The sequence below is a fragment of the Paroedura picta genome, chromosome 4 (genome assembly GCF_049243985.1).
Source record: "Paroedura picta isolate Pp20150507F chromosome 4, Ppicta_v3.0, whole genome shotgun sequence".
Lineage (NCBI taxonomy): Eukaryota > Metazoa > Chordata > Lepidosauria > Squamata > Gekkonidae > Paroedura > Paroedura picta.
This window is the reverse complement of record NC_135372.1, coordinates 144,004,576-144,018,805: the sequence shown is the minus strand read 5'-3', so window position 1 is coordinate 144,018,805 and position 14,230 is coordinate 144,004,576. Positions and strand designations below refer to the sequence as shown.

The following is a 14,230-nucleotide window of genomic DNA, read 5'->3' as shown; positions in this document are numbered from 1 at the left end:
GAGCCCTTAAGAACACAGGAAGAGCCCTGCTGGGTCAGATCAATACTCCATCTAGTCCAGCCTCGTGTCTCACCCAGGAGCCAGCCAGTTCCTCTGCAGGGCCAGCAACAGGGCAGAGAGGCTGAGGCCTTCACAAGGACATCAGAAGAGCCCTGCTGGGTCAGACTAGGGGTCCATCCAGTCCAGCCTCCTGTCTCACACAGGGGCCAGCCAGTTCCTCTGGAGGGCCAGCAACAGGGCAGAGAGGCCGAGGCCTTCCTAAGGACATCAGAAGAGTCCTGCTGGGTCAGACCAGGGGTCCATCCAGTCCAGCCTCCTGTCTCACCCAGGGGCCAGCCAGTTCCTCTGGAGGGCCAGCAACAGGGCAGAGAGGCTGAGGCCTTCACAAGGACATCAGAAGAGCCCTGCTGGGTCAGACTAGGGGTCCATCCAGTCCAGCCTCCTGTCTCACACAGGGGCCAGCCAGTTCCTCTGCAGGGCCAACAGCAGGGCAGAGAGGCTGAGGCCTTCACAAGGACATAGAAAAGCCCTGCTGGGTCTGACCAGGGGTCCATCCCGTCCAGCCTCCTGTCTCACACAGTGGCCAAACAGTTCCTCTGGAGGGCCAGCCACAGGGCTGAGAGGCCGAAGCCTTCCCCTGATGTTGCCTCCTGGCTCTGGGATTCAGGGGATAATTGGGGAATCATTTATAAAAATGCCTTCTTGATTCATTCTAGTTTACATAGCTGGCAGAACGACAACAGTGCAGGAGCTTCCCTGATTCCCTCAGAAAGGCCATGCCAAACTGTGCGTATGGGATGTGTGTGTTTGGTGGATCTTCCCCATTTGCTGGAGTTTGTGAGTAACAGAAAAATGTACAGAACAGGGCTGTCATTTGTGATGCACTGTATGCTGTGTCTGACTGATTTGTCGTATGTTCTCTCATGTGCTAACAGCACTGTTTCCCCTAAGGACTCATTCCCCCACCCCAATCTTCTGGCTTAGCGCCAGCTTCTGCATACAGAGGTTCCTTGCTTCCTAGGGCTGCCAGCCTCCAGGTGCCCAAAAGGTGTCCACATGGTGAATAAGTTAAACAAACCCAGGACACCTAGCCACAGGGATCCATGCGATGGTCACCCCTAGACTGGACTTCTGCAATTGGCTATCCACAGTTCCGACCCTTATCCTTGACCCGGAAACTACAAGTGGTTCAGAACGCAGCAGCCAGGATTCTCCCCAAATCACCGTGGGGATCCCGCATCTGACCTGTACTCCAACCACTCAGCTGGCTCCCAATCGAATTCCGGATCAGGCTTAAGGTTTTGGATCTTACCTTCAAGGCCATGTGCGGTCTGGGCCCAGTGTACCTGAGAGACCGTCTCTTGGCCTATACCCCCAAAAGAGCACTACACCATTGCCAATTGGCTGGCGATCCCTGGCCCCAAAGAGGAATGTCGGTCCTCAACGAGGGCCAGAGCTTTTTCTGTCCTGGCCCCCACCTGGTGGATCGAGCTCCCTGAAGAGATCAGAGCCTGCCTGAACCCCCCCCCCCCAATTCCGCAGGGTCGGCAAAAGGGAGCTCCTCCACCAGGCATTTGCCCAACTAGCCCTACAGCACCCATGGGTCCCTCCTCAGACACCCCCTCCCTAACCTGAACCAGCCTGACCTCCCTGGGGGTTTTGTCTAAGTTGTCATTCTTATTATATTATCGTTAACCAAAGCCATTGAAATTCTGTTAATTTACAACCACTGTTTGATTATGACTGTGTTATATGTTCAGACTGTTCCATGCATTACCCCTGCAATGTTGTGTGTGAGCTGCCCTGAGCCACATGGGAGGGTGGCATAGAAATCAAATGATGGATGGATGGGACAGACAGAGGATGGATGGATGGATAGACGGATAGATAGACGGATAGATAGACGGATAGATAGACAGACAGACAGATAGATTAGAGATGACGCAGACAGACAGACAGACAGACAGACAGACAGATAGATAGATAGATAGATCCATGCAGGGCAAAAATTAGAAATTCTGCTAGTGTAACCAAAGAGCTTCTGCTTCAATGCAAACAAAACAAGTTGACATCTAGGGAACGAATCCTTCTGAAGTCTTAGTTCTCAAACAGTTTCTAGACCATAAACTTGTTTTTATTGAACATCTGGAGCAGTGGTCCCCAACCTGCGGGCCGCGGCCCGGCGCCGGGCCGCAAAGGCCATGGCGCCGGGCCGCGGCTCCCTCTCCCCGCCCCCCCCACCCCCGCAGTAAAAAACTTCCCAGGCCGCAAGCTTGCGGCCTGGGAAGCTACTTACTGCGGGAGGGCGGGGAGAAGGAATCAGGGCCGGGCCGCGCCCGTGCAGGCCGCGCCGGCGCGGCCCGATCCACGGACGCGGCCCGCCGGTGTGGCCCAATCCGCGGGCGCGGCTGGGCGCGGCTCGCGGGCGCGGCCTGGCGCGGCTCGCGGGCGCGGCCGGGCGCGGCCCGATCCGCGGGCGCGGCCGCGAGCGCGGCCCGAAGCGTGGGCGTGGCCCGCGCGGGCGCGGTCCCTGCGGGCGCGGCCCAATGCCCTGCCGGTCCCCAGCCTAAAAAAGGTTGGGGACCACTGATCTGGAGGACTAAATTTTTTTTATCACGTCCATCGAGCTGCAGGGAGGCCTCAGCACGAACACTCTCGAAAGACGCTCTAAAGAGTCCACTCGTGCGCCTGCCCCTCTGCAGCAAAACGGACGCGATAAACATTTTTAGTTCTGCAGATAAAGTTGGAGGAAAACAAGAAATTGTTTGACATCTAAGACTTAGGGAGGATTCATTCCGTAGATGACAACATGTTTGGTTTGCATTGAATCAGAGGGGATTTGATTACACTAGGAAAAATTCCTTACATCTTTTGACTCGTCTTTTTTGTTTGACCTCCAAGGAGATTACTCAGTATTACAAGTCATCTTCAGACAACAGATATCATAGGATACTAGAACCATAAGGTTGGAAGTGGCCACAGAGGCCATCCAGTCCCACACCCTGCTCAGTGCAGGATCAGCCTCCAGCATCCAGGAGAAGGATCTGTCCAGCCACTTCTTGAAGATGGCCAGTGAGGGGGAGCTCCCCACCTCCTTAGGCAGCCCCTTCCCCTGCTAAACTAGACTCCTAGAATCCTAGAGTGGGAAGGGGCCATGCAGGCCATCCAGTCCCACCCCCTGCTCAATGCAGGATCAGCCTCAAGCATCCAGGAGAAGGATCTGTCCAGCCACTGCTTGAAGACGGCCAGTGAGGGGGAGCTCCCCACCTCCTGAGGCAGCCCCTTCCACTGCTGAACTAGACTCCTAGAATCCTAGAGTGGGAAGGGGCCATGCAGGCCATCTAGTCCACCCCCTGCTCAGTGCAGGATCAGCCTCCAGCATCCAGGAGAAGGATCTGTCCAGCCACTGCTTGAAGACGGCCAGTGAGGGGGAGCTCCCCACCTCCTGAGGCAGCCCCTTCCACTGTTGAACTAGACTCCTAGAACCCTAGAGTGGGAAGGGGCCATGCAGGCCATCTAGTCCACCCCCTGCTCAGTGCAGGATCAGCCTCCAGCATCCAGAAGAAGGATCTGTCCAGCCACTGCTTGAAGACGGCCAGTGAGGGGGAGCTCCCCACCTCCTGAGGCAGCCCCTTCCACTGCTGAACTAGACTCCTAGAATCCTAGAGTGGGAAGGGGCCATGCAGGCCATCTAGTCCCACCCCCTGCTCAGTGCAGGATCAGCCTCCAGCATCCAGGAGAAGGATCTGTCCAGCCGCTGCTTGAAGACAGTCAGTGAGGGGGAGCTCCCCATCTCCTTAGGCAGCCCCTTCCACGGCTGAACTAGACTCCTAGAATCCTAGAGTGGGAAGGGGCCATGCAGGCCATCTAGTCCCACCCCCTGCTCAGTGCAGGATCAGCCTCAAGCATCCAGGAGAATGATCTGTCCAACCGCTGCTTGAAGATGGCCAGTGAGGGGGAGCTACCCACCTACTTAGGCAGCCCCTTCCCCTGCTGAACTAGACTCCTAGAATCCTAGAGTGGGAAGGGGCCATGCAGGCCATCCAGTCCCACCACCTGCTCAGTGGAGGATCAGCCTCCAGCATCCAGGAGAATGATCTGTCCAGCCGCTGCTTGAAGACGGCCAGTGAGGGGGAGCTCCCCACCTTCTTAGGCAGCCCCTTCCACTGCTGAACTAGACTCCTAGAATCCTAGAGTGGGATGGGGCCACAAAGGCCATCTAGTCCCACCCCCTGCTCAGTGCAGGATCAGCCTCCAGCATCCAGGAGAAGGATCTGTCCAGCTGCTGCTTGAAGACCGCCAGTGAGGGGGAGCTCCCCACCTCCTTAGGCAGCCCATCCCACTGCTGAACTGGACTCCTAGAATCCTAGAGTGGGAAGGGGCCATGCAGGCCATCTAGTCCCACCCCCTGCTCAGTGCAGGATCAGCCTCCAGCGTCCAGGAGAAGGATCTGTCCAGCCGCTGCTTGAAGATGGCCAGTGAGGGGGAGCTCCCCACCTCCTGAGGCAGCCCCTTCCACTGCTGAACTAGACTCCTAGAATCCTAGAGAGGGAAGGGGCCATGCAGGCCATCTAGTCCCACCCCCTGCTCAGGGCAGGATCAGCCTCCAGCATCCAGGAGAAGGATCTGTCCAGCCACTGCTTGAAGACGGCCAGTGAGGGGGAGCTCCCCACCTCCTGAGGCAGCCCATTCCACTGCTGAACTAGACTCCTAGAATCCCAGAGTGGGAAGGGGCCATGCAGGCCATCTAGTCCCACCCTCTGCTCAGAGCAGGATCAGCCTCCAGCATCCAGGAGAAGGATCTGTCCAGCCGCTGCTTGAAGACGGCCAGTGAGGGGGAGCTCCCCACCTCCTTAGGCAGCCCCTTCCACTGCTGAACTAGACTTCTAGAATCCTAGAGTGGGAAGGGGCCATGCAGGCCATCTAGTCCCACCCCCTGCTCAGTGCAGGATCAGCCTCCAGCATCCAGGAGAAGGATCTGTCCAGCCGCTGCTTGAAGACCACCAGTGAGGGGGAGCTCCCCGCCTTCTTAGGCAGCCCATCCCACTGCTGAACTGCTCTTACTCTCAATATTATTTCCTGATATCTCGCTGTTATCTCCATGTAGTTTACACCCATTGCTGTGGGTCCTCTCCTCTGCTGCAAACAGGAACTTCCCTTCCCCAAGTGGCAACCTTAGATCAGTTCCCCTTGAGAAAAGGGGAGTCTGGCATTGTGGCCTCCTGAGATCCTTCGCCTTACCCTCCCGCCAAGCGCCAGAGATTTTCCAAGCTGGGATTGGCAGCCCTCTCATGGCTCTTACAGAAAGCTCTTAAAGCCGTCCAGATCAGTGGCCCTGCCTTCATCTCGTGCCAATGTGCCCCCCAGGCACATGCCACGCTCTGTGTGAAACTGATGGTTCTGCCTTGGGCATTCGAACACGTGGAGGCCCCAGAATAGGAACAGAGAAAGAAAGACTTCCTCTCCTGTCGGGTTTTATTGAAATGAATTTTTAATATCATGTTGCAGCAGAATTAAAAATATACAAAAAAGTTTGTGGTATACAAAAAGAGTTTCGGTTCAGACCTCGGGCCCCCCCGGCTTCATCTCCCAGGCGGGTGATTTGGGAGTCCGTAAAAGGAGGAGCGTTTGACGTATGTACAGTACACCGTGGAACGGATTATGGATTCCCGGAGTGAAGAACAGGTGGAGTCACAGGGCGAAGTGGGTGGGGAGGACGCAGGGGGGGCCTGCATGGGCCGGGGCCGCTCAGCCCAGGCTCCGAGTTCTAAACAGCATTGTCAGATTCCCCCCCCCCCTCTTCCCTTGGATACTGTAACTGCCAAAAAGACGCTTTTGCACCACCAGGATATCACATTAATACAGAGTCCTCCGATCCGTGAGACGTTCACAGCGCTCTCTCCTACGAGAACAACCCTCCACGACGCGCATTCATGTCCAGGGGTTTAGATTGGAGTCAATGCACCGAAGACAGCGTGGTCTTCCAGGCCAGTCCTCCCTGCCCTGTGCATCGACAGGATCGTTTGCAAGGATTGCCAACTTCCAGGTGGGTCCTGGAGATCTTTGGGCATTACAGCTGCCCTCTGGCCTAGAGAGAGCAGCTCCCCTGGAGGAAAGGGCTCGTTCCACTCTATGGCATTAAACCCCCACGGAGGTTCCACCCTGGACCTCCAGGGATTTCCCAACCTGGAGTTGGCAACCCTAGATAGTGTGACGGCATAACCCCCACCCACAACACATGTGCCTCAGTTGCCACTCTGCAAACCTAGTCCCCCACCCCCCACTCTCCCTGCGGAATGGGTCAAAACCTTGCCACCCTTATGGGGGAGGTGATTCCTCCCGCCAAGGTGTAAAATCTTATCTTTCCTCTGGCCCCAAATGCCCGTTTCTGGCTGGGCTCTACCGTGGAGTGGGGAACCAGGAGAGGATCTCTTGACAGATGGCCACGTGGTGCAGACGGCATCATCGGGGTCTCTGCTCCCCCGGCTTCTTTCGTCCAGGAGAGACGGGAAAGATTTAATCCTCTGCTCGGTTTTCATCCGGCCCTACTCAAGCTTCTGTGACAGAGAAAAATAAGAGGGTAACAGAGCGGGGCAGGGGGTTCCCTTCCTCAGGATCCCTGGCCGGTTCGCCAGAGACGGCTGCTCCAGGCTGCTTGCCCATCCATAGGCCACCCGGGCAAGGAAGGGCGACGCGTCTGGCGATCTCTTTTTCTCTCCCCTCCCTCCGGTTTCCCGCACACCCTGGGAGGAAGACACTGGCCACAAAGGGGGGGGGGCGTCCCTTTCAGACGCGCTCCGAGATTATTATTGCAAAGGTTTTCAGAGTTCACGGTTCAGGAGCAGAGAAGTCCTTGGCTAGCGAGAGTGCATAGCAAGTGGGGCCCTTTGGGCAGCCAGGGTCTCCCCCCCCCCTTCCAGCCATGGGCTCAGGGTCTTGACTGCGTCGCTCAGCTCTTCCGGTAGCCCCAGAAAATGGCTAAGTGTGGGTCACTGTCCCCCTAGGGAGGAGACGGGGGCCATCGAGGCCTTCATAATCCCTTCTGCATTGGGGGTGGGGGTGCCCTTTGACTGGCAGCCCAGATGCAAAACAAGGGGGGCTTAAGTGTCCAGGCGAACTGGTTACTTCATGGGGAATAAAAAGCGCCCGTTCCCCAGGGTTTTACGGTTCAGGTCCCAATGGCAGGTAGCACCAGGCACCTGAAACACCGCAAGTGGGTCACCATGTCGGTCTGGAGCAGTAGAAAAAAGTTTGAGTCCGTGGCACCTTTAAGACCAGCACAGTTTCATTCTAGGACTGAGCTTTTGGATGCAGAAATGCTGCTTCAGGCAGATTCAGGTGTTGGTCTCAAGCAGCATAAGGAAAGTTGGGCTTTATACCCCGCTTGTCACTCCCTGAAGGAGTCCTCAAAGCGGCTCACAATCTTTTCCCCTTCTCCCCACAACAGACATCCTGTGAGATAGGTGGGGCTGAGAGAGCTCTGAGAGAACTGCTCAGTGAGAGCAGATCACAGTGAGAACAGGCCATCTAGTCCCACCCTCTGTTCAGTGCAGGATCAGACTCAAGCATCCAGGATAAGAATCTGTCCTAGACTCCTAGAATCCTAGAGTGGGAAGGGGCCACAGAGGCCATCTAGTCCCACCCCCTGCTCAGTGCAGGATCAGCCTCCAGCATCCTGCCCTCCTCTAAGTGGCAACCTTTCAGATACTTGAAGAGAGCCCTCCTGTCAATCTCCTCTTCTCCAAGCTTAAAGTTCCCAAGTCTCAGCCTTTCCTCAGAGGGCTTGGTCCCCAGGCCCTGGATCATCCTTGTCACTCTCCTTTGCATGTCCTTCTTGAAGTGAGGCCTCCAGACCTGCACACAGGACTCCAGGGCAGGGGCTCATGGGAATGGTAGTCCATGGGCATCTGGAGGGCCGCAGTTTGACTACCCGTGCACCGCCAGTCCCACCCCCATGCCAGGTGCCAGGACAGGCTATCAAGGTGACATTTCTGAGAACGATCCTACAGCAAGGATGGGGGAGCTGCCTCCTGGATATTCCTCAGCACTCGTCCTCGGAAACAGCCTGACCCTTTCACAGAGGTTGACTATGCCGCGGTGTGTTCCCGGAGGAGAAAGCCAAAAGGAAGGGGAATGAGAAAAGCCAAAAGGACCGAACTGAGGAGGGGCTGCCTTCCTCTCTGGCAAAAGAGGGTGGGCTGTGGGCAACCTCTGCTTTTCTGCCAGCAGTGGAACCAGGAAGCCCCCGTTCGAGGCAGCTTCACAACCCACCTGTCTGCCCAGGTGATCTTAGTTTCGCTGCTCTGCTCTTGGAAGGGAGAGGTAATTTCCCAAAGCATCCAATCCCGGAGCCACGTGGCTGACCTTGTCCTCTTCCAAAATCTCCCCTCCCTCCCCAAGGCCTGGCTGAAGCCAGGGACGCAGCTGCAGTCCGTGGCTGGCCACCAGGTAGGAATCAAAGGGCCGTGGGTTCCAGTCTGACCTGGGGAATGGGGGCACAGTGCTAATTGCCACGCTCCTCTTGACGGGACGGGTGCAGGAGACCCTGGGCTGACGTGGACCCTGCTGATGACGTCGCAGACGAGCCACAAATGAGCCGTGGACTCATTGAGTGTTGGGGAAATTTAGGGGCGGCCAAATTGGCTTTCCAGATGTCCATGGACTACAACCACTGTGCTGGCAAGGGCTCATGGGAATGGTAGTCCATGGACACCTGGAGAGCCACGGTTGAGCCCCTAGTGGCTCAGAGACTCAGGTTCGAATCTCACATGCTATTGAAGCCTGCTGGACGGTGTGGGGCCGGTCACACTCTCTTGGCCTAACCTACCTTGCAGGGTTGTTCTGGAGAGAAAATAAGGAAAGGAATTATCAGCCCTTTTGGGTCCCCACTGGGAAGAATGTGGGGTCATAAATGAATTAAATAAGGATATGGCGCATGTCTACATGGCACCTGTGGTCTTCTCCGCAGGGACCTTCTCCGCAGCCATTCTTCCCCTCCCTGCTGCATCAGCCTCCTGTCCCTTACGTCTGGCTCCATTCAGACATGACTCCTCTCCCAGGATCCTTCCCCTCAACCCACCTTGTTCCCTCCTCTGCCTGTGCTTTCCAGCATCTCGCCTCTACATGCCTGGACATCAATGGTCTTTCTTCCACAGAATCATAGAGTTGGAAGGGACCTCCAGGGTCATCTAGTCCAACCCCCTGCACAAGGCAGGACACTCACAACTTCCTGCCCACCCACTCACCCCATATGCCTAAGTTCATGAAATCAGCATTTCTGCCAGATATCTAGTCTCTGCTTTAAAACTTCCAAAGAAGGAGAACCCACCACCTCCTGAGGAAGCCCGTTCCATTGAGAAACCGATTCCTTCCTTCCGCAATTTCCTCCAGGGAATTGATCTCTCTAGGCTGGAGTTCAGTTGTAATTCTGGGCGGTCTCCAGGCCCCACCTGGAGGTTGGCAACCCTAAAAGCAATTGTCTATGTGGATCTGACTTGGTACAGTGCTGCCCCCGAGCACAAAATCATCTGTGGGTCACGGCCCAGAGGAGACAGCCCCCTAGCCTTCAATTACTTGTCACGAAATCTGCTACCTTGTTCTACATCAGAGGTAGCCAAACTGTGGCTCTCCAGATGCCCATGGACTACAATTCCCATGAGCCCTCCCGCTGTGGCCCTCCCCAGCACCAAGAAGACAGAACATCTCTGCCTGAGGCAGAGTGCTCCACCTAGACCTTGTGGCTAAGAGCCACTCATGGGCCTCTGCTCCGTACAAGAACATGAGAGAAGCCATGTTGGATCAGGACAGTGGCCCCTCCAGTCCATCACTGTCACACAGGGGCCAAACCCAGGGGCCAGCAGGAGGTCCCCCAGTGGGACCAGAACTCCAGAAGCCCTCCCAAGCACCAAGAGTACAGAGCATCCCTGCCCTAAAAGGAGTCTTCCAAATATAGGGTGTGGCCAACAGCCATCCATGGACCATCTCCAGATGTTTATGGAGACAGCTTTTCTCTTAAAAGCCCCAAGGGGTTGCTCTAAGTCGGTCAGGCCAAAGGCACCACCTGGCCCATTCCGTGTTACATTCCTGGAGGTGACGGACAGCGGACTTGGCCAACCCAACTCCTGCCGCCCCTGAAAAAATCACGGGCCCCAGACCAGTCGGCATCCCCCTTCTCAACCCCCATGCCAAAATGTGGACCTGCGTTTGTCCACAGCATCCCCTTGTGACCCTGACTGCTTGGCCTCCCCTCTCCCGGCCCTGGTTGACCAGGCTGCAACCTGTGGGGCCCCGGAAAAGGTCTAGTCTGTCGCTGTTACTCTCCCGTGTACCGTGTGCATTGAACCCCTCCCCTTCCCTCCCCTCCCCATTCCCCCTTGGAGGCCGCATCTCTCCTGGGTCTTCCCTTGCTGCCTCTTCCTCAGCTACCTGGAAGACAGCGGCCAAACCAGGTGGAGGAAAGGGCTACGGGGGGGGGGGGTGTCCCTCCCCCAAGGAGAATTTCTTAAGGAGGTGTCTCCCCACCTCCTAAAGAGTTTTAACAGTCATTTCTCTCCATAATATGGGAACGACAGCTTTGCGAGGGGAGTTCGAACTCTCTCCTCAGGACGTAAACTACAATTCCCAGGGGTTTTGGGGGGCGGGGGGAGCCATGGCAGTGTGATTATCCCCTTGCAGCCCACCCCTAAGGTGGGCATCCGAATAGCACCACTTCCACCACCGGCACGTAGGAAAAGGGCAGCTCTTTCTGGAAGCCTTCCGTGTCCATTGGATATCTACATACATTTAAATAAATGGATATATGCCAACAACCACCCGTTCCTTTTTCCCCGCCCCTGTCTGCCCGTCAGCCCAGATCTGTGACCGGTACGCCCATATGGTCCCATGTCGTACTGCATAGTGATGCCTCGATGCTCGGGTTGCCAACACCAGGTGGGGAAATTCCTGGAGGTTTGGGGAGGGCAGACTTTGAGGAGGAACATGAGTTCACCGTCCCAAGTTGCTACTTCCTGATCTCTGTCGTCCAGAGATCAGTCATAATTCCAGGAGAACTCCAGGCCTCACCTGGCAGTTGGCAACCCCACCTGAGGCCCTTGAATCCAGAAAATGATGGCCAGTGTTGGGCGGAAGAACGAGTTGTCCAGGTTTATCTGAGGATGCTAACTGTGGGCTTGCGTTCGATTATTCAGCCAAGTCTGAAGCTGGTTGGTGGTTGTGGGTTTTCTGGGCTGTGGGGACGTGGTTTGTTTTGTTTTAGTCCCTGATGTTTTGCCAGTCACTGTGGCTGGCTTCTTCAGTTTACAGCAAGGTGGGAATCTCTCCATGCCAGAGGGTGGAGTGTGGGAATGGTTGCTGGGCATTTTATTTACTTCTTGTGTGTGACACATCCCATTCCTGTCTTATCTGGGAGTCTCCCAGGGGAATGGACTGGAATTGGGAAGCATTTTTCCTGTGTTTGGGTGAAGTTCATTAGCAAGTCCATTAGTCGAGCTTTTGTCTGTCTTATCTGAAGGCACCAACTTCAGTTGCTGGCCAAAATTCAGGCCCTAAAACCCTGGAGGTCCCTTCCAACTCTATGATTCTATGATTTTAAGTCTATTAGGAAATGTTTTTCCTATGCCTGAATAGAGTTCATTAGCAAGTCCATTAGTCAATTCGTAGAATTCATAGAATTGGACTATATTTCTATGAGTTCATTAGCAAGTCCATTAGTCAAGCTTTTGCCTGTCTTATCTGAAGACACCAAGTGCAATTATTGGCCAAATGCCAGGAACTAAAACACTGGAGGTCCCTTGCAACTCTATGACTCTATGATTTTAAGTCTAATAGGAAATGTTTTTCCTGTGCCTGGATGGAGTTCATTAGCAAGTCCATTAGTCAAGCTTTTGCACCAACTATAATTACTGGCCCAATGTCAGGGACTAAAACCACCAGCCAGTGGCCACACAGCCCAGAAAACCTACAACAACCAGGTGATTCAGGCTGTGAAAGCCTCCAACAATTCAAGTTTGAAGCGTCCTCCAATGAAATGGTTGCTTGAGGCAGAGGAAGTCTTCAAACTTAGCTGAGCCGAACACTAAGACACAAGCTGCTTCCTTCGGTTTGGAAAAACGGCAGCTCCACTCTCTGGGCCAGCCCTCATAGCCCTCAGTGTGCGCACGAGACCTCTGACCCCAGACCTCACATAGACCAGCACATGTGACACAGGAAATGGAGGTAAATTTCTGGTGTTACAGTCCCTTCCCCAGGGACCATGTGATCCTGCAATGCCTCACGTAGATTCTGAAACTCCCCCCGCACACAGACACCCCCCCCCTTAATCTATCAGCCCTTTTCCTGGAGACCAGAGTGAACAGAATCCATGGTCTTCAAGGCCCTGGACAACCTGGGCTCAGGTAACAGGTGAGGTATTTCAGGGGAGGACTTGGCCTCCTTTTCCCCCAGGGGAGGATGGGGTGGAGGCATCCCCTCCTTTAGGGTCTGTCGGGGACGCGGGTTCAGGGGCAGGAGCAGACACGGTCTGGCCCTCCCAAGGGGGTGGTGGTGGGGAACGTTCGCTCAGCATAGACTGTGAGCTTGTTGAAGGAGAATAGCACCAGTTGGCCGGGCTAGTTGTCCCCACGCACACAGGTTCTCACGCACAAGAGGGGCCAGCGCAACAGAGGGGGGGGGGAGTAGTCAGTGCTGCGGGAAGGAGGAAGGGTGAACCAAACTTGCCATCACGAGACCGGAGGGCCCGTTGCTTCCTGGGCCTTTAGCACCTCACCCCGGAGATGACGGGCAGGGGATACAAGACAGGCCAGAGAGCCCAGAGCATCCCTCCGGCTCACGAAGGGCCCCTGCAGCCCCACCCTCGAGAGCGCCACAGTCCCCGGCCACGTTACACGGTGGTCTCGTATTCCAGAAGCTCCTGAGACGCCCCTATGCTGCGGTACTGCAGGCGCGGCGTGGCCGGAGAGGTGTACTCCAGCGCCAGGATGGTCTTACGGAGGCGCCGGTCAATGAAATGGGCGTCCCAAGCGGGGTACTTCTTCCGGGGCAAGTCAATGCGGATGACGGGGCCCTCTGTCCGCGGGGCACGGGCGACGGGGGTCGGGGGCACGCTGGGCCGGACCTGAAAGACCGGCGCGCAGCTGTCTCGGTCCCCGGGCACCCCCTCCCGCTCGGCCCCTGTAGTCCTCGGCAAAGAGCGCGGGGGGCTGGTGATGACGTCTCCGGGGCCTCCCGCGGCGCCGGGGATGGCCGTGCGCTCCTCGCTGCAGATGCAGCTCGTGTCCTGGGCCCGGAAGATGGTTCCGTTGGGGTGCAAGAGGCAGTAGTAGATGAACATGAAGAAGACCCCTAAGGCGAAGCTGGAGGTGACCACGCAGACGATGATTAAGGCGTTGGACTCGGGGAAGCCGCGCTTGTCCCGCTGCCAGTACCACAGCCCCGTGAGCGCGGCGTTCTCCGACAGGGCGATGACGTAGTAGATGCACATGCGGCAGCGGCTGCGGCCTTCCTTGACGTTGAACCAGCAGAAGATGTAGATGATGCCCACCACCATGTTGTAGATGATCTCCTCCCACTTGGACATGCAGAAATCCGTCTCCCCTTGGATGATCCAGAAGGTCATGATGCACCAGTGGGTGACGATGAAGATGCCGAAGTAGAGCTGGAACACCGAGGCGAAGAGGGCGAAGGCAATAGCGCGGGCGGCGATGGTGAAGAGGTGCCACAGGATCTGCACCACGGCCCCCTTGTAGGACATGGGCAGCTTGTCTTCCCGGGAATCCCGCAGCACCTTCTGGTACGAAGCCAGAGTCCACGCGAGGGAGACCAGCGAGGCTGAGGCGGAGAGGCCTGTTCAAGGAGAAAGAAAGGGAGGCAGGGGATTAGGGGGGAGAGGATCCAGGGAGGAGAAACGCAGGCGGAGGTGGAGGGGGAACGGTGGCAGAACAGCGGAAGGGCAAGGCCGAGACAAAGGCCGACGATGAGGAGGAAGATTAGAAGGCAGAGGTGGGAGTAGAGAATGTGGAGCGACCGATGTGGAGACAGGAAAGAAGCATGAGGACTAGGCACCAGGTGGCAGGATGTGCATGGGCACTGAAGAGGGACCCAGGATGGGTGAGGACTGGGAGGACACTTGAGCAGTGGAGAAGAAGAGAACTAGAAGAAGAAGAAGAAGAGTTGGTTCTTTTATGCCGCTTTTCTCTACCCGAAGGAGGCTCAAAGTGGCTTCCAATTGCCTTCC

General features: G+C 56.1%; 1 protein-coding gene across 1 annotated transcript in view; it reads right to left on the bottom strand.

Moving 5' to 3' along the window:
* Positions 1-11,270: 11,270 nt before the first annotated feature.
* The window catches only part of XKR7 (XK related 7), a 46,433-nt gene continuing 43,473 nt past the window's right edge, over positions 11,271-14,230 (bottom strand). The window contains exon 3 of the mRNA XM_077336060.1: positions 11,271-13,839. Within this exon, the coding sequence (XP_077192175.1) occupies positions 12,878-13,839 (962 nt within the window). The 3' untranslated portion in view covers positions 11,271-12,877. The remainder of the gene's footprint in view (positions 13,840-14,230) is intronic.